The 22,341-nt window shown below is 35.1% G+C and overlaps 1 protein-coding gene across 2 annotated transcripts in view; it reads right to left on the bottom strand.

Annotated features, from left to right (window-relative positions):
* LOC106876722 (insulin-like peptide receptor) overlaps positions 1-22,341 on the bottom strand; it is a 161,330-nt gene that overhangs the window by 34,924 nt on the left and 104,065 nt on the right. For both annotated transcript variants that reach the window (XM_089349744.1, XM_089349743.1), the window contains 7 exons: positions 14,640-14,806; positions 12,113-12,296; positions 10,674-10,769; positions 10,059-10,206; positions 8,949-9,163; positions 3,351-3,477; positions 1,636-1,689 (listed from right to left, as the gene is read on the bottom strand). In XM_089349744.1, the coding sequence (XP_089205870.1) occupies positions 1,636-1,689; positions 3,351-3,477; positions 8,949-9,163; positions 10,059-10,206; positions 10,674-10,769; positions 12,113-12,296; positions 14,640-14,806 (991 nt within the window). The remainder of the gene's footprint in view (positions 1-1,635; positions 1,690-3,350; positions 3,478-8,948; positions 9,164-10,058; positions 10,207-10,673; positions 10,770-12,112; positions 12,297-14,639; positions 14,807-22,341) is intronic.

Below are 22,341 nucleotides of genomic sequence, written 5' to 3'. Positions count from 1 at the left end.
TTCGATTCCCGGACTGGGCGTTGTGAGTGTTTATTGAGTGAAAACACCTAAAGCTCCACGAGGCCGCAGCAGGGGATGGTGGCGAACCCTGCTGTACTCTTCCACCACAACTTTCTCTCACTCTTTCTTCCTGTTTCTGTTGTGCTTGTAATTCAAAGGGTCAGCCTTGTCACACTGTGTCACGCTGAATATCCCCGAGAACTACGTTAAAGGTATACGTGTCTGTGGAGTTCTCAGTCACTTGCACGTTAATTTCACAAGCAGGCTGTTCCGTTCATCGGATCAACTGGAACCCTCGACGTCGCAAGCGACGGAGTGCCATCATATATATATATATAGTTGAAAATATATAATAAATGCACAAACAAACGAGAAACAGGCATAGATGGACACCAGCTCCTCATCAGTTACTAGGCTATCACAATTTTTTGCTTACCTGTGGCACATGTTGCCAGGAACTGGGGAGCCAACAAGGAAAACAAGACAGAAAATGTACAAACAAGAATGCGATACAATCAACATACAAATGTGGAATAAATGTACTCCAAAACAAGACAGTTAGTAGCTGTATGACAGACAGAAGTAAACAAACAAAATAAGGCCTTAGGGCCAGACAGGAGACGAAAATAGTCAACGCTGAGGGAATATCCTGAAGGAATTTCGCAGAGAGACAGTGAAGGGGTAATAGATTGGGAGACAAGAAAATGCTGATATATATATATATATACACACATATATATATACATATATATATATACATATAACATCTGTGATTAAGTATTGTTTCTAACTAGTTTTCTTTTGTTCATGTATTTAAAACTCAAGTATAAATTAATGTCTGAAGAGGAACAAAGTACAATATTGCTTCTGTAAAGTAATTTGATTCCAAGATCCTTTCTAATCAAGAAAACATTTTACCTAAGTTAGCATTGTGGAGGTAAGCCTGCCTTGAGTCTCCAGTCTTACAAGACAGGAGCTTATCCTAGCCTCTGACAACATTTTGGCAACTCAAACTACTAGACTCTCTGCTAAATGGGATGCCAGTCCATTGTAAAGTTAACTCCCAACTGCTACTGGTAAATTATTTTCAGCTGAATTGTCTGGACTATGTGATATGAAATGCTTTACTCAAAGATACACTATGCCACCCGGTTTGAGAATTGAACTCAGGAAATGCCAACTTTGAGCTCAACGCCCTAACCACCAGGCTAAATGTCTTCACTATGGAAGTAATGTTTAGAGATTATTAGTATACATTATTTTCTCTGTTACATATTTCAGTTGTGTCACACATAGAATGCAATCATGTTAGTGCCGTATAAAATGTACTCAAGCTGGTGCTACAAAAATGCACTTGTGCCAGTGCTGTGTAAATGCATCTGTGACAGTGATGCATAAAAAGCACCCGGCACACTCTGTAAAGTGGTTGGCATTAGGAAGGGCATCTAGCTGTAGAAACCATGCCAAAACAGACGACTGGAGTCAAGACAGCTCCATGGCTGACCGACTCCTGTCAAACCGTCCAATGCATGCCAGCATGGAAAAAAAATGATGATGATGGTGATAATAATATCACATTCAACAGATAATTTTCATTATTTTAAAGATGTGCACAATGATGACAGGTATACTTACAATCTATCAATGCAAAGGTCTTGTTTTTCAAAAAGTGGAACATTTTTATCGGCTCTGAAATTGATAAAAGCAACATAATTAAAATTAATTTAAGATCATTTAGCAAATTAACATCAAAACTGGAATAAAAACAAAAAAGAAATTTTTCATAGAAAATGGCTAGGCGCAGGAGTGGCTGTGTGGTAAGTAGCTTGCCTACCAACCACATAGTTCCGGGTTCAGTCCCAGTGCGTGGCATCTTGGGCAAGTGTTTTCTACTATAGCCTCAGGCCGACCAAAGCCTTGTGAGTGGATTTGGTAGACGGAAACTGAAAGAAGCCTGTCGTATATATGTATGTATATATATATATATATATGTGTGTGTGTGTGTGTTTGTGTGTCTGTGTTTGTCCCCCTAGCATTGCTTGACAAACCGATGCTGGTGTGTTTATGTCTCCGTCACTTAGCGGTTTGGCAAAAGCGACCGATAGAATAAGTACTAGGTTTACAAAGAATAAGTCCCGGGGTCGATTTGCTCAACTAAAGGCGGTGCTCCAGCATGGTCACAGTCAAGTGACTGAAACAAGTAAAAGAGTAAAGAGAGTGTGGTAAGAAGTCTGCTTCCCAACCACACAGTTCTGGGTTCAGTCCCACTGTGTGGCACCTCGGGCAAGTATCTTCTACTATAGCCCTGGGCCAGCCAAAGCCTTGTTACTGGATTTAGTAGATAGAAGCTGGAAGAAGCACCTTTTACAGGTGTGTGGTGGTGTCTCCTTGTTATGATATCACATGACAGTTATAAATGAGTATCACTGTTACACAAGGAGTGTCATTCATTTCCAATATTCTGCAAGGATAAAATCTGGCCAAGGGGAAATGTTGCATTGCTTGGAAACAGGTGAGGGTTGGCAGTAGGAAGGGTATCTAGCTATAGAAAATCTGTCTCAAATAAATTCAGCCTGACCCATGCAAGCATGGAAAAGTGGACGTTGAAATGATGATGATGGTGATGACGATGCATATAGTATAAGTGAGGTTACTAAGTTCACTTTGAAATCAAGTGGTTTTAAGTTCAGTTTCACTGTGTGGCACCTTGAGCAAGTGTGTCGTACTATAGCCATGGGTCAACCAATGCCTTTTGAGTGGAATTCATAGACAGAAATTGGGAAGAACCAGTGGTTGTTCTTAATGTTTATGAAAAGAGGTTGGATTATTATGAGAATAATGTAAACTTAGTGAAAGAGTTATAAGCAAAGCAGAAGGAAACCAGGAAATATATATATATAGATGTTTTCGATCTAGTTTGGATTCTTTGCCATCAAATTTGAATTCTTTGCAATCAAATTTGATGGCAAAGAATCCAAACTAGATCGAAAATATCTATATATATATAAAACTATATCATATACAGGGTGTCCACAAAGTCTGGGTACATGGGGATTAACACATACTTTAAGAAATTATTATTTTTTATATTTAATTGTTTATGTTATGATTTTGTTTACTCCATGTACCCAGACTTTGTGGATACCCTGTATAAGGTTAGGGAAGCTTCACTTAGACACAAGCTAATATAGGGACTCCTGTACTATAGCTCCAACTGCTAGGAAGGTACATCTTCACACTACACCGTACCATCATTTAAATAATGTAGCAGAGAGAGAGAGAGAGAGAGAGAGAGAGAGAGAGAAAGAGAGCTAAAAGAAAAAATAAATGATAACTAAATTTGAACTTACACTTCACGATAATATATAACATAACCAAGCATTTCTCGAGAATCATCCATTTCAAACCTGTTCCATTTCAAAATCGCAAATGCTGAAGCAGTTGATATAATAGTGAGGTTCAAATTTTTGGTCTGACCTAGAATTTAAAACAAAGAAGAAAAATCAATTTTATTTTCAAGATGTAAAGTAATATTTTACAGGCATATCTAGAATTATGTAAAATATAGTCTATAAATAAGGTGGATTATTTTATTTTAGGACCAGGAGAAGTAATATTCTATAAAAGAGTTGGGTGGAAGGGACTCTTTAGTCTGGTTTTGCTGAGAACAGAACAACCTCTCTATTGCAGGTGCCAAAAATTAAACCTAATTATCAGTCTATCAACACAGTGGTTCCCAGTAAGAACTGACTAAATTGTGATGAATTTGTTCAACCCATTCCAGCATGGAAAACAAATGTAAAAATTGATAATAAAAAAAAATAATTTTCTTCTTAAATCAAACACCATTACCACTGTCATTTTACAACTGTTTTCCCATGCTTGCATGGGTCAGAAGAGTTTTCTGCAGCAAAGCATCCCAACTATTTTTGCTGTCCTCCTTTATGACATTCAACCTTCAGAGATTAGCTTCAGATATCTCTCGTGTCTTCTTCTCTTGCATTTAAGTTCCTTTCATCTGGATTACCTAGCACACTTTTATCTGACTAGCCATACACATCACATGATCTTACCATTGCATTCTGTTATCTTGTACATTACATTTGATTCCTTTTATACCCAGTTTTTTCCAACACACAGTTCATCTGTTCTCTATTGTTCCTAAACACCTGAAACACATATCTCACAGTGCATGCTTGCCCCATTTCTCTCCAGTTTTTGCACATCCTTCATTTTCAATACATATGGTTCACTACCATGTAACACTGCACTTTGTACACAAGCTCTATATAATCTGCCCTTCACTTAGAGAGAGAATCCCTTTGCTGCTGGCATACCAAGCCATTATCACTGTTCTTACTCCATTTTTTTAACCTCCTCCTCCACTGCTAATTAGGTCAGCTATGAGTGTTGTTACTGTTAGTCCAACTCTATTAGCTTGCTTGTGATTCCACTGCATTTCTTGTGTACTACACAACAAGCAATTCTTACCAATTCTTTTCCTGCAGATTGAGCATGGCCATCTCCCAGATGGCAGGAGAGTACTGTCTTTTTCCTGCTAACTAAACATTTTGTTTTTATAAAGTTTTACTTGATTCTAAACTTTAATTCATATTTTGGAATTTCTTCTCCAACACCTTAACAAATTAGCCATGGATATTAAGTCATCAACATAGAGAATTTACACCTCTATCATAATGTAGAGAACAACCAACAATAAATAGAAGGAGCTGAGAAGTGCGCCTTGATAGACACCTATCTATATCATAAAGATTCCAATCTACAGAAAACCTTGTTAAAATGTTTCTCCAGTTAAAACAAATATTAGTGTATTGTTCTTAGAAATGAACTTCTGTACTTGTCTCTGTAAGAAGAGGGCATCAATGGTATTTTGCCTAGTGCAAATTTAAACTGCATCTCATCTAAGTTAATTCACATCCTAATCAGTTGTGCTATAACTATTTCTGTTACTACCATAACTTCATCCATTAGTTTGCTACCAGAGTAGTTGCTTCTCTCCAAAGTAATTTTACTTTTGTAGCAATTGATGATGATGATACTGTTACGCTAGTCATTGAATATGGCACCTTCCTGAACTAACTGGTTGTGGTTGATTAGTCAAGTGGTTTCAGCTCTGTTTCACCAGTTATTTTCAGCAACTCACCACTTTCATATCCTAAAAAGCTATTTCAACCATATAACTGTCAGTTTCACTAGCTGGTCCCTCAACTGAGTCTTCTTTAGCTCATTTTTATTCATCTCACACATTCTTTGCAACCAATTATTTCTTCTTGTATCACTTCTGAGCCTCTTTCATCTCATTGTTGTAAGAGTGATGCTGTCATTCCAAAGACACTTTATCCTAACCATAACTTTATTCATACTGATACACTACTTTGCAACATTAAACATCCCATGCTTCTGATTTTTATATTGTGAAACATTGGCAAACCTCTTGCTTTGTAAATGTGATGTCTAGCTTCTCTTCTAGCTACTTGATACTCTTTTTTACTGCTCCATTTCTTCAAGTCTTTCCAAACCAGTCTTTTAACTTTCATGACTATCTACAGTAATAATCTGCTGGTATATCACCTTTTATCTGGATGATACTTTGTTTCAACCACAAATTTTAAATGGGACTCACAGCAGGGGTTGTCTCACAGAAATACCTAGTTGTTCTTTATGTTTCAACCCTTTGGTATTCAGATTACTTTGACAAAAGCAATGCTTATTTATTCACATTGCTTTGAATTAATCATGCATTATCTTGTGGCTTCGAAATTTCAATCTGATTGTTTATTTTTAGACTGACATAGTAGGGTAGGTGTGACAAACTGGATCTGGCTGGTTTGAACATACAATAAATAGAATATTTGGCCCTGATACAGCAGGTTCAAATGCTTAAGTGTTAAGCCTCTATATCCACCTCTTTTTTTGCCATACGCATCACCCAGAATCTCTCTGAACTTATGTTTAGCAGCAGCAGTTTTTAAACCTTCTCTAGATCCTCTTGCACATCTAAGTCCACATAGCACCTACACTGAGGTCACTAACAATTAGTCCATGTTTAATAGTACATTCTTCTCTAAGGGAAGTTTTAACATTCACATCTATCAGTGTATACTTTCTCCTAGTAAGTATGAATAGCTTAAATATATTTGCGGGGAAAAAAAAAAGGTATCTAGCATTTCCTTCTGCTTATTTTATAATTTTAAGTTGTTTTAGTTGTAGAAAATGAATCCTTTGAACTGTTTAATCTCAGGAAATAAATATGTATTAGTTTGAAACCATCCAATTGAAGAACAGATCTGTGTCAGTTTCATTCACAAACTTTCTAAGTTGTTCAATCAATGGAACTGCCTTCTCAATGTCAACCCACTGAGTATTCTCCCTACATTTGTATTTTTAATACAGACCTTAAGGCCTAATCAACATGACACAGCATGTGACCAGGTTAGCCCTTTAAATTATGGATAAGCCTACACACAATTTGTGTGAACATGCATGTGTCTGTGTATATCTATGTATATGTGTGTGAGTATGTAGATAAATAGAAGGATCATGCACACACACACACACACACATACACACACAAACTACCTACTTGTATTACAGTGTACATGGCTGAGTATTCCAAGCACCTGTCCACTTCACATGATCAATATGTGACAAGGCTGGCCCTTTGGATTATTAGGCTTTCTCTCAGTCTGCAGCCAACTCATTTTCACAGGTAAGGTTTAGAGTTGCCTGAGGCTATTGGAAGAAAATATTTGCCCAAAAGGTCATGCAGTGAGATTGAACCCAGGAGTGAGCAATCAGAATACTCTCTAGTGGCACTCAAGCAACCAATTATTCTTATCCATCTGGCTCAAAGTCTTTTTCTATGTCAAAGTGCATGTGAACCCACTCCACCTCTTGTGTATCTATAGCATTACAATTAAATACTGAAACATCTCCTATTATATTTACACATTTAAAGTGAATGCTTTTTGACTCCCTTAAGTGTAGCCTTTTTGGAAGAAAGCTAGAATATGTTCTTAAAATTCTTTAAAAAAAAAAGTAATTAAAAAGTTAGTATAAATTTGTATTTCTAACTTAAATATTTATAATTACATTTTTACAATAAATAAAATTACATTATCTCACATATACTTAATAACGTTTTCTTTATTGTGTCCTTATTAAATTATTCTGAATTTAATACGGCTTTTAAATGAGAAAAGTAGCCCCATTGAGTCTAGAGAATTGAAATAACAAAGCAATTTTAATCAAATGCCTAATTAATGAACCGACTAGCAGGACCTATTTACAAGCTATACATTTTAAATTCTTGATTTGCCAATGTAACTTCCTCATAAAACAGTTACTTAATTTGCTTTTGTGTGTGTATGTATATGTGTATATATATATATATATATATATATATATATATATATATATATATATATAAAGGGCAATACCCCTATATACGAGTTAATTTGTTCCTGGAGAGTACTGGCAAAGCGGAGCAAAAATTTCCCATAGTAGCAATGTTACCAATTTGTTCCCAGAAAAAGGGCCATTTACTTGACAGGAAGAGAGTCTTATCTGCTTTCTTGTTTACTACAACTTTGGGTTTTTCTCGGTTAACTTTACTGCCCTTTGATTCTAAGTTTTGCTTCCATATCTGGAATTTCATTTCCAATTCTGTTACATATTCCACTATGAAAGTGAGCTCATCAACATATAATAGTTCCCATGGGATAAATAGGAGGGAACTGAGAACCAAGCTCTGGTGAACTCCTACTTATACACTAAATTCAACATTGTATTCATGGTTGATTCTCACTTTACTGACAGTACCCTTATACATGGATTGCACAGCTCTAACAAGCCATTCGTCTACTCCTAACTTCCTTAGAAACCACCAGAAAACAAAGCAAAAGACTCCGTCAAAAGCTTTTCCAAATCAACAAGTGCCAACTACAATGGTTTACTTTTAGCAAGATACTTCTGCAACTGCCTCACAAGGAAGAGTGCATCTATAATACTGCCCCTCTGCACAAAACCAAAGTTCTCATCTAGTCTAATTTTTTTCCCTAATCAATCAGCTTATAACTCTCTCTCTGTTACTCTCATTGCCTGGTCCAGCAGTTTAATACTTCTGTAATTGTTTCTATCTGAGGTATCTCCTTTATCCTTGAAGCAGCTGACTATAAAGCTGCTACACCAGTCATTGGATGTAACACCTTGATTATATGGGTGGAGAAGCTCTGCAGTTGTATGCATAGACCCGGGTAAGGATTTTTTGAAGACTTGCAGCTGCTCATGCATGCAAGCCTCTCCTCTACATGCTACTGATAATGTTCTCAGGAAAGGCTGCCATTTCAGGGTTGATATAGCTAGGCAATGGGTTGGAATATATACCACAATGGATCTCACATAATGCTATAACAGTTCTGCCAATCTACTACCCTGGACAGTTACCTTTTTATTGGTTTCAAAAGACAGAAAGGCAAAGTTAACCACGGCATGGTTTGAACATAGAATGCTGAGTATTGAAACAAATACTGTGAGACATTCTATTGAAAGCTCTAATGACCCCCACCAATTCACTGCTTTAAAATTTACATGTAAAATTATTTACTATTTAAATACATTAATTGTTCTACAGAAAAGCATTAGTTATATCTCAATATCAGATTATACCATTGCTCCGCAACCTTTTTTCACTTGCGGTACACTTATATTCTGATCAAAATTCGGAAGCACATCTGAACTAAAAATATAACTAATAGTATAGGGGAAAAAAATTTATATTCAAGTTATACTGTGGCACACCAGTGTGCCATGGCATACCGTTTGTGGAGCACTGGATTATACAGATACATGCAAATAGAAGGGGTGAAAAAAAAATGAACAAATACTTTGTATTATTTCATGTAAAATATGAAAATATTTGTGCTTACAAGGAATAAGATCACCATTGGAGGTAGATATGTCATGCTCTGTATGGTTGGAAGCATTCAATTTGGTATAATTCATTAGTTCTCGAATTTTGTGTTGGCACAAACGTCTGTTATCATGGAAAAACACCTTGCCTCGCTTTATAACCAGATTCTTTTCTACATCTTTAGAAAATAGCTCTTCAATGTTTTCATTATCTCTGAGGTAGAGAGCATATCTGAAAATGAGAACAGATCATATAATCCTCTCAGTAGGGACCAGCAAAACATCAAACACAATGGTAAAACTTCATCTTGATTTTGTTGGTTAGTATCACCAATTAGAAGAACAATTAAACAACCTCTGAGACCAGAAATCAATCACTGCTGACAAAATGAGGGATTATGCTAACACATAAATATCAAAATAGTGATGACTGAAACCTACAGAAAAATATCAGGCCAGAAATAAACTATAGACAATTTGAATTGACTGGAACAATATATAGAAAGAAATCCCACGAGATCCTTGACAAATGGTGAAAAACTATTGTCCAAACTATATCATCAGGAGAAAAAGGAGAAAAAAAAAACATAAAATTGTAGTTGCCCTTGCCATCATCATCCACTTTTTCATGCTGGTACGAGTTAGATGAGACTTCTTAAAGTATTATTCTACAGCTGGATACCTTTCCAGTCACCAACCCATACCTGTTTATTAAGGTATTTTTTTATTGCACTGGAGAGGACTTATTGTTCACAGGAGACATAAACCCAGTATCAATGTCACCTACGTAGTGTTGATGCAAGAATATGTGGGAGGGAAAAAGAAAAAACATTCACACACATGTACATACACATATATATACAACAGGCTTCTGTGCAATATCTGTCTAAGTATTTCACTGACATGGCATTGGTCAGTTTGAGGCTACAATGAAAGAAGTAAGCCCAAGGTGTTATACAATAGGATGGAACCAGAAATCACATGGTTATGGAGCAATGTTCATTTCCACATGGCCAAAGCTGCATCTAATGATGATGGTGAAATATCCTGTCTTCTGAATAAAAAATAATTATAAAATTTCTTCTTACAAGTTTAAAAAGGAAAATCAAAGCAGAAACATTATCTACCTATCATCTTCCAGTTTCTTGCCGTGTATAACCTTCAGGCTTTTGAAAGATGACAAAGATACTAAACCATCTGACCTGGTAATTTTTATGAAATTGTGAACTTCTTCAATTTGCCCAAGATTTGCTTCCAGTTCTTGAGCAAGAACACCTGAAAATAATAAAGGAAAAAAAATAAATAATAAGAGTTAAAAAAACAAAGAGGTTTATGGTTATACTGCATATGTTTCACTATTGCAGTTATTTGGAACTCAGCATTGGATGTTCAAAGTGCATTTGGATGCCTAGCATTAATGGATCATCAAGGGGAGGGAGAGGTTTAGCCCAGCATGTATAGAGAAAATGAAGGAGAAATAGGTCACATTTTTTAGCATATGGATTCATAATCTTCTTTTCTATTGGCTGAGATAAGTAAAGACTGCCAAAAGTGCAATAATTTGATTAACAGGAACCAGTGTTAATTACAATTCTAGTTGAGCTCCAGCTCTGTACACATACATTTTCTATATTTATTTTATAAAATTGAGCCAGGGCTGGGCTAAATAAACATTGCCACTGGCCATATCCAGCCTCAGGGCTGTATATTTGATACCACTGATATGAAAGAAAAAAAATTACCATTAAGATGTTGTAAAATCAATTCTCCTGTTATTTCAGTACAATCTTTTAGACTTTGGATAGATGAGATACTCTTCACTTCTTTGGCAGGACATTCTATTGAGAAAAATAGTAAAATTCATGAAATTTCATCAGTAACAATCTTGTAGTTTAATATGAAGTACTTTTTATAGTATGTTACAGTTTGAAGAAGAAGGTAATATTTCCTTTAATCCTCTGAACATACACAGCTCAATAGCCAGATCTGTTTTTCATGGATGATTACAAACAAATGTCATTGCTTTTGTATGAACAGTAAAGTTGCAATAAGCAAGCAAATATCAAGACAAGGAGACACAAACATATATATACAAACACACACACACACACATGTACAACAGGCTTTTGGCATTTTCCATCTTCTGAATTTACTCACAGAGTTTTGACCCAAAGATTTGTTTAAGACACCTCACTCAAAGTACTTTGCATTGGGACTGAACCCCAAACCAAGCGACTGAGAAACAAAATTCTTAACAATCCAGCCTATCTTTTCCTTGTATATTAAAAACTGAGAAAGATCTAGAAGTTAATTGCTTATCATACAGTTCAGCAAAGTAAGACAAGAGTTATTATTTTACTCAAATTATAAATGTTGTAGACTTTTATAAACTGAAATATGCTCAAATCCAGGCCTTTTTAAGGATTGAATTTCTCATATGAAGAATAAATTACAGAGGAGTTAGCAGAAACAAACACTTTGTAAAAGAAGTAATTCTTAATACTGTTTGCCATCACCATTACCTCTTCAATACAGGTAAGTGCATTGATAAAATACTAAATGCAATATCAGGAAACTTAAAAATGTTTCTACATTTACAAGAATCTGAAACAGTTGCTTTGAGAATCGGGAATAGAGGAACAGAGTGAAAAAGACAGAAATGATACTATGAAAATGAATAATGTGCAAACAAGGGATTTTTGTTAGTCAGGTTATATAGACCAAATAATCTTTTCTACTAAATGTACAAGGCCTGAAATTTTTTGGGAGGGGAACTAGATGACTACATCAACCCCAGTGTTTCACTGGTACTTAATTTATCGACCCTGAAAGGATGGAGGGCAAAGTTGACCTTGGCAGATTTTGAACTCAGAACACAAAGACGGACAAAATGCTTAGCAGCATTTTGCCCGGAGTGCTAACAATTCTGCCAGCTCGCCACCTTATATAGACCAAATAATAAACAAGAGTTTGTGAAGTGTGGTGCTGCATGACTCAGACGGTAACGACCTCCACAAACTAAGCTAGCATGGAAAAGTGGGTGTGAAATGATGATGATGATGAAGAGGATGATAGTGATGAAAGTTGCTACAATTCATTCTACATGAAATAAATCATTTTCAAAGATTTTAAGATAAGAAAAAAGAAATCAACTTAAAAAGATAATAATGCAATTACTAACTTTTTGGACATCTGGCTTTGCACTTCAGGCACCTATTTGGATCATCTGGGTTTTCAATATATCCGACAGGGCAATGTTCGGTACAAAGGGCTGTCCTGTTAGTAGTCATGTTAGCTTCCAATAACTTGAAATTATATGCAACCGATCTACATTCTCTTTCAGTGAGGCAGCGGCGGTTTTTGAACTAAAACAAAACAGTTTAGAAAATTAGTGACAAAAATATTTACACAAAGCAAAATTACATTATTTATGGATAAGTAACTGATATAGTAAAGAAATCTTAAATTTTATCAGGGATTTTGTACCAAGTAGAAAAAAGTGTATGTTTACAAAATTGAAAACAAGATGATAAAGAAGAGAATATTTGAAATAGTTTGGAAAGGAACCAAGAGTGTTGTCCCAGAGACCCACTAAGACAGTACTGTTATTTGGATCTAAAATATTTGCATCAGTAATTGGTTTTTTTTTTACATCTTTTATTCAGAAGGAAAGGCAGTACTTATAACCTTTTACAGGACTCTCATGACTAGTGGAAGTTAGAGAGGATGGCATCCTTAGATATAGAACTTGGTCATAATGTTTGCAACAGAGCAAATTTCTCTAAAACACTCAATGCACCAGGTGGTGGCAGTAGTGGTGTTACAACCAGGTGATTAAGTTTATTGCCCAAGTAGACCATGGTGGGATTTGAACCCAGAGCACATACCACAAAGTACACAGTCCAACATTTTCACACATCTGTCAATCTCCTATTATAACTGGTATATTATTTTTATTAGCCCCCAAAGAATGAAAAGTAAAGCTGACTTTGGCAGAATTTAATTTCAGAGAAATGGCTCCAACTAGTGAATCTAGTGCATCAGAAAGAGAAGCTGACTGTGCTCAGCAATCAGCTCCTCACATTATAAAAATTCTAAGAATATCCTTAATTAACGTGGTAGCAGAAATACCCAATTGCTATTTGCAATACTAATTCAGTTAAAGAGATTCATTTAAAATAAAACACACACAGTTTGTTTAATAGTTTAGTCAGAGTCTCCAAAGCTGGTAGGCAAAAGGAAAGCAACCAAATCTGGCCCCAAAACTTGAAAGAGTGAACTCCACTGAAGACACACATAGGGCTCAATGCAGAGGTTAAACCAGGTGACAAGATCAATTACAAACCGTCTAACAGGATTTTGCACTGTTTCTATCAACTCAATTTCACTCATAAGGCCTATATTTCACTATCTGCCCCTACACACACACACACACACGCAGATTTCTAGTTAGCTTTTTAATGCTTCTTGTATAATATTTTATCACAAGCTTAAACTACTGTTTTCCTCTTATCATATGAAAAGCATCTATGAGTACCTATTCTCTAAAATATATTATAAGAGATGAGAATTAAACTTTTGTTCCCTTTCCAGCTGAATGTCTATGCTGGTACTTCAATAACATATATTAACTTGTTTTAACCCTCATTCGGATGTATGTGCAAACATCTACACTAACCGGTTAAGACTCCACCACTTAGTTTCTCAGTACCTTTACTAAATTTCAATACGCCACATACATTTGGTTCCAGGTCTCAAGTTCTTTTCCCAACTCTATTTTCACTGCAGATGGTTTAGTTCAGGGATCAGCCAGTTGCAACAATTGGAACAAGCTAAGAGGTCTTACAAAGGTAACGAGCACTGCTCTTAGACATAAATGCATGGTTAAGTGGTTCACTTGCCTACAGTGTGACACCTTGGGCAAGTGCTTATTACTATAGCCCCAGGAGGACTAATGCTTTTTGAGTGAATTTAGTAGATAAAAACTGGGAAGTCTGTTGCGTGTGTGCACACACATACACGTGTGCAGGTGCACATAGACATGTTGATATTCCATAGTACCACTAAATGCTCTTGTTAACTTTATGATTGGTTGCTCTGCATTTCTTAAGATTGTGAAATTTAAAAAAAGATCAAACCTTTACTTGAAAAACTACTGGAAGGTTGGCAATAGTAAGAGCTTCCAGCCATAAGAATCCTGCCTCAAATCAATGCCTGAGCAAGCCGTGCTAACAGGGCAAAACAAATAAAAAAGCTAAAAAAACTTTCATTCTAAACATTGTCTGAAATTCATGCAATTACATCAATCATACCAGGTTAGTCGCACCTACAAAGGTCACGAGCATTGTCCTTCACCCAACAATTACTTATAATTCCAACCCCCACCCCACTAATCAGTTTGATGAATGAGTCAAGATTTTTTATTGACATAAGAAAATATTTTGTTACAGCTGTTTTTTTTTTTAAATAAAAAAAATTCACACACACATATGCAATTGATACAGATGTGTGTGTGTGTGTGTGCAACTGATATATATATATATATATATATATATATATATATATATATATATATATAAAACCTACAGAGTTTTACATTTTTAATGAAAGAAAATAAAAATGCAAGAATGAACTATTCAGTTACAAAGTATTCAAACAGAGCTGCTGAAATTTGAGCAGAATTAGCAAAACAAAATAGTATTATAAACCTTGTAGGTGTTTGGTGGGCAGGTTCTCTTACACTCCTTGTCATGATAAACATGTCTGCAAGCAAGGCAGTCTCTAGCTGTTGGTCCTCTACAGCCACCAAGGCAATTTTCATGACAGCAAGAACCATTCTGCTGGCAATAGCCTTTTCGATTTTCACAAAGGCAATCTGAAATGAAAGAAATTTGATGGTAACTGTTAAGAAGCTATTTAAATTTAAGTTCATACAAAGAGTAAATGTGGATGTAATAATGTTTTAAAACAAATATCAGCAACAAAGTCATTGCCCCCAATTTTTTTGTAGAAGTTGGTTATTTCTTGATTTATTTCAAAAGCTAGCCCCAGGTTCTGTCTCAGAAATATTTCTTTAACTGTATAGTTAATAAAGGCTTGTTTTTGTTAACATTTAAAAGAACCTTGACATTACACACACACACACACACACATACAAAGTTTTTAGACCAAAGCACTGGAAATAGTAAAACCAGAATTGTCAAATGTGAGAAAAAAAAAAATATATATATTATTCAGATTTAAAGTAGCGTGTTTTTAAATAGTTCTTTTTCTTTTTATATATACAAAAAAAAAAAAAAAATTAGGAAACTTTATTTTCCTTTACAAAATTGCAAATAAATTGCTTTTACTTTAAAAAGGCAAGTGGTGACAATAGATGCTCAGTAACAATGGAAAAAAAAGCTACAAAGAAACTATCCCTGATGATGAGAAAAAGAACTGTTTTCATAAAAATGTATTTAATATGACAGCAATGTTAGAAATGCGTGTTGTTTAAAAATGAAAATGTGAGCAATGGAAAGACAATATATAGTAAGCTTGGGGGAGAGAGAGAGAGAGAGAGAGAGAGAGAGAGAGAGAGAAAGAGGGAGAAGAATAAGATTCACTGGAGTTAAGAAGTAACTAGTTGGATAGAGAAGTATAAGCTGTTACTAGAGAAAAGTTTAAGTGCTATGAACATTTGACAAGAATAGATGATTAAGTTTTCCTATAAAAATAGCAATAACAACTTTTAGTTAGATATTTGGAGTCTATGTAGGAGATAGATAGAGAGAGAGTGAGGTGGGGGAGAATGATAAATAAATGGATTTATAGTTGGTTGAATGGTCTTTTTAGAAAAAGAAAAGAAAAAACTAGATCATCATAAAATTTACATAAAAAAAAGAGTGTTTAGCAGACAATTCCTATAGAACTGAAAAAGTGCAAAAAGGAAAGAAAAACAAAACAATTAAGACATAATGGTTGAACGTATAGTAGAAATACACAAAAATCTAGGCAAGTAGAATGGTTGACTACTGAGTAAAGTGTTAAAATATGAAAGGTATTGCTGCCAGAAAGTAACTTGCATGCAGTGGAATGCAGAAGCTGGTAGACACTGCAAATTGTTGAAGTAGATCATGTAACTTAACATCCTATAACAGCAACATCACAAAATCTTCTGCTACATCTATTTAATACATACGCTCTGAGAGAGAGAGAGAGAGAGAGAGAGAGAGAGAGAGAGAGAGAGAGAGACAGAGACAGAGACAGAGAGAGAGAGAGAGAGAGAGAGAGACAGACAGAGAGAGATAGAGAGAAAGAGAGAGAAAGAGAGAGAGAGAAAGAGAGAGAGAGAGAGAGAGAGGGAGAGGAAAATTTGCAACTGAAAAAAAAAAACATGCAGTAAAAAAACATCTATGTAATGATAATTAAAAACAAAAATAAAACTGATTATTATGAATATTTTGTGTTTACAAATGAGGTAAGGAGGAAAGAGGAGGAGACAAAGCATTGTAAAAGTAAATTTTAAGTATTTCTAGTTTTAATGATATGAAGCATTTAGCCATTTCATGACCAATATATATTTTGAAAAAAACTGCCTATGGTGTTGCAACTAGTGTCAAAAATAATCGAAAACTTGGAAGGAATTTGGTAAAATAACTAACTTGTCTTAAAAAAAAAAAAACACCCTCTTACTGGTCCGAAGAAAAAAAAAACAAATTAAAATTAAGTTGGGGTATTGAACATAACAAAATAAAAGAAACCTAAATGAAATAATGATGTGAGGTTTTGATTTAAATTATGGAACAAAGTTTGACATTGTAGAACCAGATCTAATTCTTCGGCTAGTTCAATCAAAAGGATTCAACAGTGAAATCTACAAAGGAAAATTAATATTTATAACCAATTAAAAATAATTTACTCAGAAATGTAGGGCTTTTGACTACCACCAGATCCCATCAATTTATGATTTCCTTAATTTGCAACTTTTATTTGCAAACATTTTCAATAAAATTTGCTGCTATAGTTATTGAGTTTTGAATGATTTATCTTTTTTGTCAGAAGAACCCCAGAACTTGTAGTGGGGAGGATAGAAGGTATCCTTGAACTGGGGACTTGATCTCAATGCTTATTACATAATGGATTCCACTAAAGAAGCTCAAACTGCCAGGTGGTGATGAAAGAGATTAGATTCACCACCCAAGTAGGCCACAGTGGAATTTCAAATCAGAACACAGGGCCAGAAATATTGCAAAGCATCAAGGTCCCAATCCAATGTTCTTACAGTTCTGTCAGTACGGTCTGAATTGGTAGATTTTTTATTAGTCCCATAGGAATGAAAGGCAAAGTTGACATTCGCAAAATTTGAACTCAAGCAGTGAATCCATAGCATCACAAAAGGAAGCTGATCAAGCTCTATAATTAGCTTCTCAAATTATAATAATTTGATGGTATCCTCAAACTGGAGAGCTAGCCTGGATGCTTGCAATAGAATAGACTCTACTAAAAGCACCCAGGTGGGTACTTTTAGTAGGTGGTGGTGACAGATTAAATTTACCACCCAAGTAGACCAGAGCTGGATCTGAAATCAGAATGAAAAGAGCTGGGGGAAAATGCAGTAGGGCATGAAGTCCAATGTTCTTCTGTCAGTCCACTGCCCTGGATCGGTATTTTTGTTATTAATCTCAAAAGAATGAAAGGCAAAATTGACCATAGCAGGATCTAAGCTCAGAACACAGAAAATTGGAACAAGTAAAAGACAAGAAACTCAAAGTAACATCTTAAAAGTGCTACAAATCTGTCAAATATATTTACAGGCAATTTGAGTGAACAAGAATCTTCTCATACCATCTGGTTCATTAGTCTAAAAATACATTGCATGAACTTACTGGGAGTCACATTCAGTCAGTGAACTTTCCAACATCAATTATAGTAGTTTGAAATACTTAATGAATTTAAAGATTTTATCTCTAATTTATTTATAGTTGGTAGTAATGATGAAATGTATTTGAGTTGAATTTAATATGAGCAATTTACACCAAGAAAGACCCAGTTAACACACTACTTAGTCCTTGGATGCTGTTACTCTTTAGCCTTTAAACTGGCCATATCTGGCCCAAACATTCTACTTTGTTTTACGTTCAAACTGACCAAATCTGGTTTCTCACCCCTACCCTACAATGTCATTCTAAAAATAAGCAATTACATCATTGAAATCTTGAAGCAATAAGACAATGATTGTTAATTCAAAACACTGTATAAATAAGTATTATATTTGACAGAATAATCTGAATGCTAAAAGGTTAATGGAGTCCATTCTGTGGCAAGTACTCAAGCCAGGTTTCTAGTACAGGATACCGTCCTTTCAGGTGAAGGACACTGAAAAGGATCATATGTACTGCCTTACTCCCTGATTATGTAAGAAAAACAAAAAGCCACTAATAATTATAATAATTATATCAATTATATATTTAGATATTTTTTAGAGATAAGTTATGTAAGTAAAGTACATTAAAACTCAAGGTTATTAACCTAATTTTTTTTTACGTTTCATTTCATTTGTTGTAGGTCTTGATTGATTCATTCTTCTAACATCTAGTGTCTGAAGATAATGTGCCAGAACATTAAGTGGGTAACCTAAACCATCTTCCTAGGCATGCGTAAATACATTCCTTACATCACATGGCCAAAACCCATAATCCCTCCAAATCTTAAGTAATGTAGTATTAGTACAGGCAAAGAACATTGCTGACAACATCTGGAAGGAGTAACTTCACTTCCATGAACTGACAACTGTTTTATCCACTGCTGCAACACCAGCAGGATGGCCATAAGGAAAACAAAAACATATCTTCATACACTACAGAGCCGTTATGTGTTCTTGCTCCACAAAATGACGTCTCCACTATTTTCAGACTTCCACTACTACTACTTTTCAATGAAGAAGAGGAAGACCATTGCTTATAAAATCCACTTCATCTGCTGCCTATTTTACTTCCAACTCAACATTGTGCATGCGCACATACACACACACACACACAAACTCCTCTCAACATCTCACCCATTCCATATACATCATCACCAAATGTGAAATCTCAAATCACTTCAGTGTAACAAAAAGCTCCCATTCAGAGTTAGATCCTGTTCATACCACTCTCTTCAGTCTTTCGTAAGCTCTAGTCCTGCTAACTACCACCTTCAGTTACATCGCAAAAGTGATGGAAACAGTCATAATCAACTACATGCTTCATCACTAAATTCTTGCTCATCAGTCCTTCTTAAGTGACCAACACTATAGATACCTGAGAATCAGATCAGCAAGGACCTTGCTTTTCCTATGCGACACATCAGTAATCTTTTGACTATGAGAATTCTAGTGAAAGCAATGTTGTTGTTCTTGATATTATTAAAGCCTTTAACAATATCGGGTACAATAACCTCCTAGGCTTTGCCTATTTCTCATCTTTCAGACTGAAAATATGCTGCCAAACCATCCCATCACCATGCACATTAACAGGCTCTCTTCAACCTACATTCCCTTAATTTTGGTGTATCTCAAGATGTGATTACCTTCAATATTCTTCCTTCAATACAGCAATGACCTATATGCTGTTACATCTAAACAATCAATTTAGATAGGATTGCATGGCTTCCATGAGCAAAGTCATCAAAAGTACCCTTCGCTAGAGACATTACAACCTAATTTACTTGAACAAAGATACAATCATTACAGTCTTGCAGTACAGCCTTCCTTGAGCACTATAACATAGAGACACTGAAAGAAAGCCCTCAAAGATGTTAAGAAAGCTTACACCTCTCAATCTTTGATAATTTTACATAGAGACTTACATATATGACATTACCAAAAATGCATCCTAAAGCCTAGGTTTTCTCATTAAGGTTAGAGAATACTTCAGTTTAATCAGCTACATACAGCCTATGCTATACAAAGCTAAAGTGGAACTTACATTAGAGTACTGATGCTACACACAAGGACATTCTAGATATCTGTTCAGCTGATTGTAAAAAAAACAAAACTATTCATCAAAATACATCAATCATAAGTTCTTGTATGCATGAATTTCTACTGTTTGCTTCATATATGACTACTATACAAGTTCTGCTGCATATCCTCTTCATAAAAAATATCTGATGTACCCATCCTTTACTCTTCTTGTTATCCCAATTATATCTTATTTCATACCCCTGCACTACATAGTTTAACAAGTCATTTCCTTTGAATTTGCTATCCTCTAGTATTTCCTTCCCAGGCCACATTTTTAAAATTAGAAATTCAAATTGAACATCAATAATTAGCACCTCACCATCAGACCTAAAAAGGCCATGTGCACTACAATTCCTTTTTTGACTAATCACGCAAAGGAAAAAAACCCCAAAAAAAAACCGGTTTTGCTTGATATACTGATTATTCTACTTCACACACACAAGGCTTCTGCACAGTTTCTGTTTACAAACTTTCACTCACAGTGCTTTTGTCAATCCAAGGCTATGTTAGAAAACACTTTCACAAGGAGTTGAACAGTTGGTGATTGAATCTGAGAGTGGGAAACCATTTTATATTTGAAGGCACACTGAATTACAATATTTAAATGGCTTATAGTATCAAAACATAAATTTATCATAAATAAACACCATTATAAGAAAAATTCGAAAAAAAAAAGAGACCGAGTAAATCCCAGAAAATCAACCTGTGTCTTAGAACTTAATGTCAGAGCTTGGGTTACTGACAAGTGGTAATTGAATAAACAGTCTGCCAAAATTGACATGCCTCTTGTAAGCTTGTGTACCTTATCTGTCAAACACAGCAACTACAATCTAATAAACCTACACTACAAACATTTCTTTAAATCAATACAAAAAAATGGAATTATAAGCAAAGATTGCCAATGAGCATTGTTATGATGTTGTTCATTTCCAATCTTCAATGAGGAAATATTACCTTGCTTGGAAACAGATGAAGGTTGATGACAGAAAGGGCATCTGGCCATAGAAAATTTGCCTCAATATATTCTGTCTAATCCATGCAAGCACAGAAAATTGGACATTAAATAATGGTGATGACGACAATGATGTAATTATGAATATGGCGAAGGAGTGGCTGTGTGGTAAATAGCTTGCTTACCAACCACATGGTTCTGGGTTCAGTTCCACTGCGTGACACCTTGGGTAAGTGTCTTCTACTATGGTCTCGGGCCAACCAAAGCCTTGTGAGTGGATTTGGTAGACGGAAACTGAAAGAAGCCCATCGTATATATGTATATATATATGTATGTGTGTGTATATGTTTGTATGTCTGTGCTTGTCCCCCCCAACATTGCTTTACAACCGATGTTGATGTGTTTACGTCCCCATAACTTAGCGGTTCGGCAAAAGAGACCGATAGAATAAGTACTAGGCTTCCAAAGAATAAGTTCTGGGGTCGATTTGCTCGAGTCGGATGACTGAAACAAGTAAAAGAGTAAAAGAGTATGTAAGAAATAAAATCCTAAACTGTCCCTTTATAAATATTGCAATGAGTATATTATGTTATCAACAGAATTATATTCTTTTTTATGCAAAACCAAAAACCTTTTTCAGAATTCTGTAGCACCCTACCACCAGCACTGTTTTAGGCGCTAAAAAAATCTCACTAATTCCACCACCTTTGTTAATTGTTATCTAGATACTGGAATGTATCTACTGAGGCATCTGAGCTGTGCATCTTCATTTAAAGACAGCATTATGCTCGTAGCAAATCTAGAAGACATGATGCATGTAGCATTTATGTTGCCCACCAGTCAAACAGGGATGTCACTATACTTTCTGTGAATACAGCATTTATACTGATTTGGTATACCAACTGCATTCCAGACAAGACCAGTTGCAAACTGTTTTTGTTGGATTTTTTCTTCTTTTTTTAAAGACCATTGCTAATAATCAGTACCTTGTTACAAATTAACTTAATATACATATTAGTATATATTCAGATCTTTTAAATCAAAAACACAATTATTAGAAATTCTGAATTTCAACAATCTTTCAGACAAAAAAGAAAAAAAATCAAGGAATAAAAAAATGTTAAGACATTTGTTACAAGCAGTTTCATTAGACTTGGGTACATTCAAGATGTCTATCTAAAAATCTAAGATGTAACACATTTATTGACACATAAGACACACTCTCACATAAAACACACCACTATTTTACAACTATATTTTGTGGAAAAAACAAATTTAGTTTCATTGTACACCAACTGAAAGAGGTTTTAACCCTTTAGTATTTAAATTACTCTGCCAAATGCAATGCCTATTTATTCATGTTGCTTTGAACTAATCATGCAATTATCTTGTAGCTTCGAGATTTTGACGATGTAACTGTTTGGTTTTAAAAGGATATTATAGAGTAGGTGCAAGAGGCTGGATCTGCCCAGTC

The sequence above is a fragment of the Octopus bimaculoides genome, chromosome 3, assembly GCF_046866305.1.
Source record: "Octopus bimaculoides isolate indiv1 chromosome 3, ASM4686630v1, whole genome shotgun sequence".
NCBI classification, from domain to species: Eukaryota; Metazoa; Mollusca; class Cephalopoda; order Octopoda; family Octopodidae; genus Octopus; species Octopus bimaculoides.
This window is presented reverse-complemented; position numbering and strand designations above follow the sequence as displayed.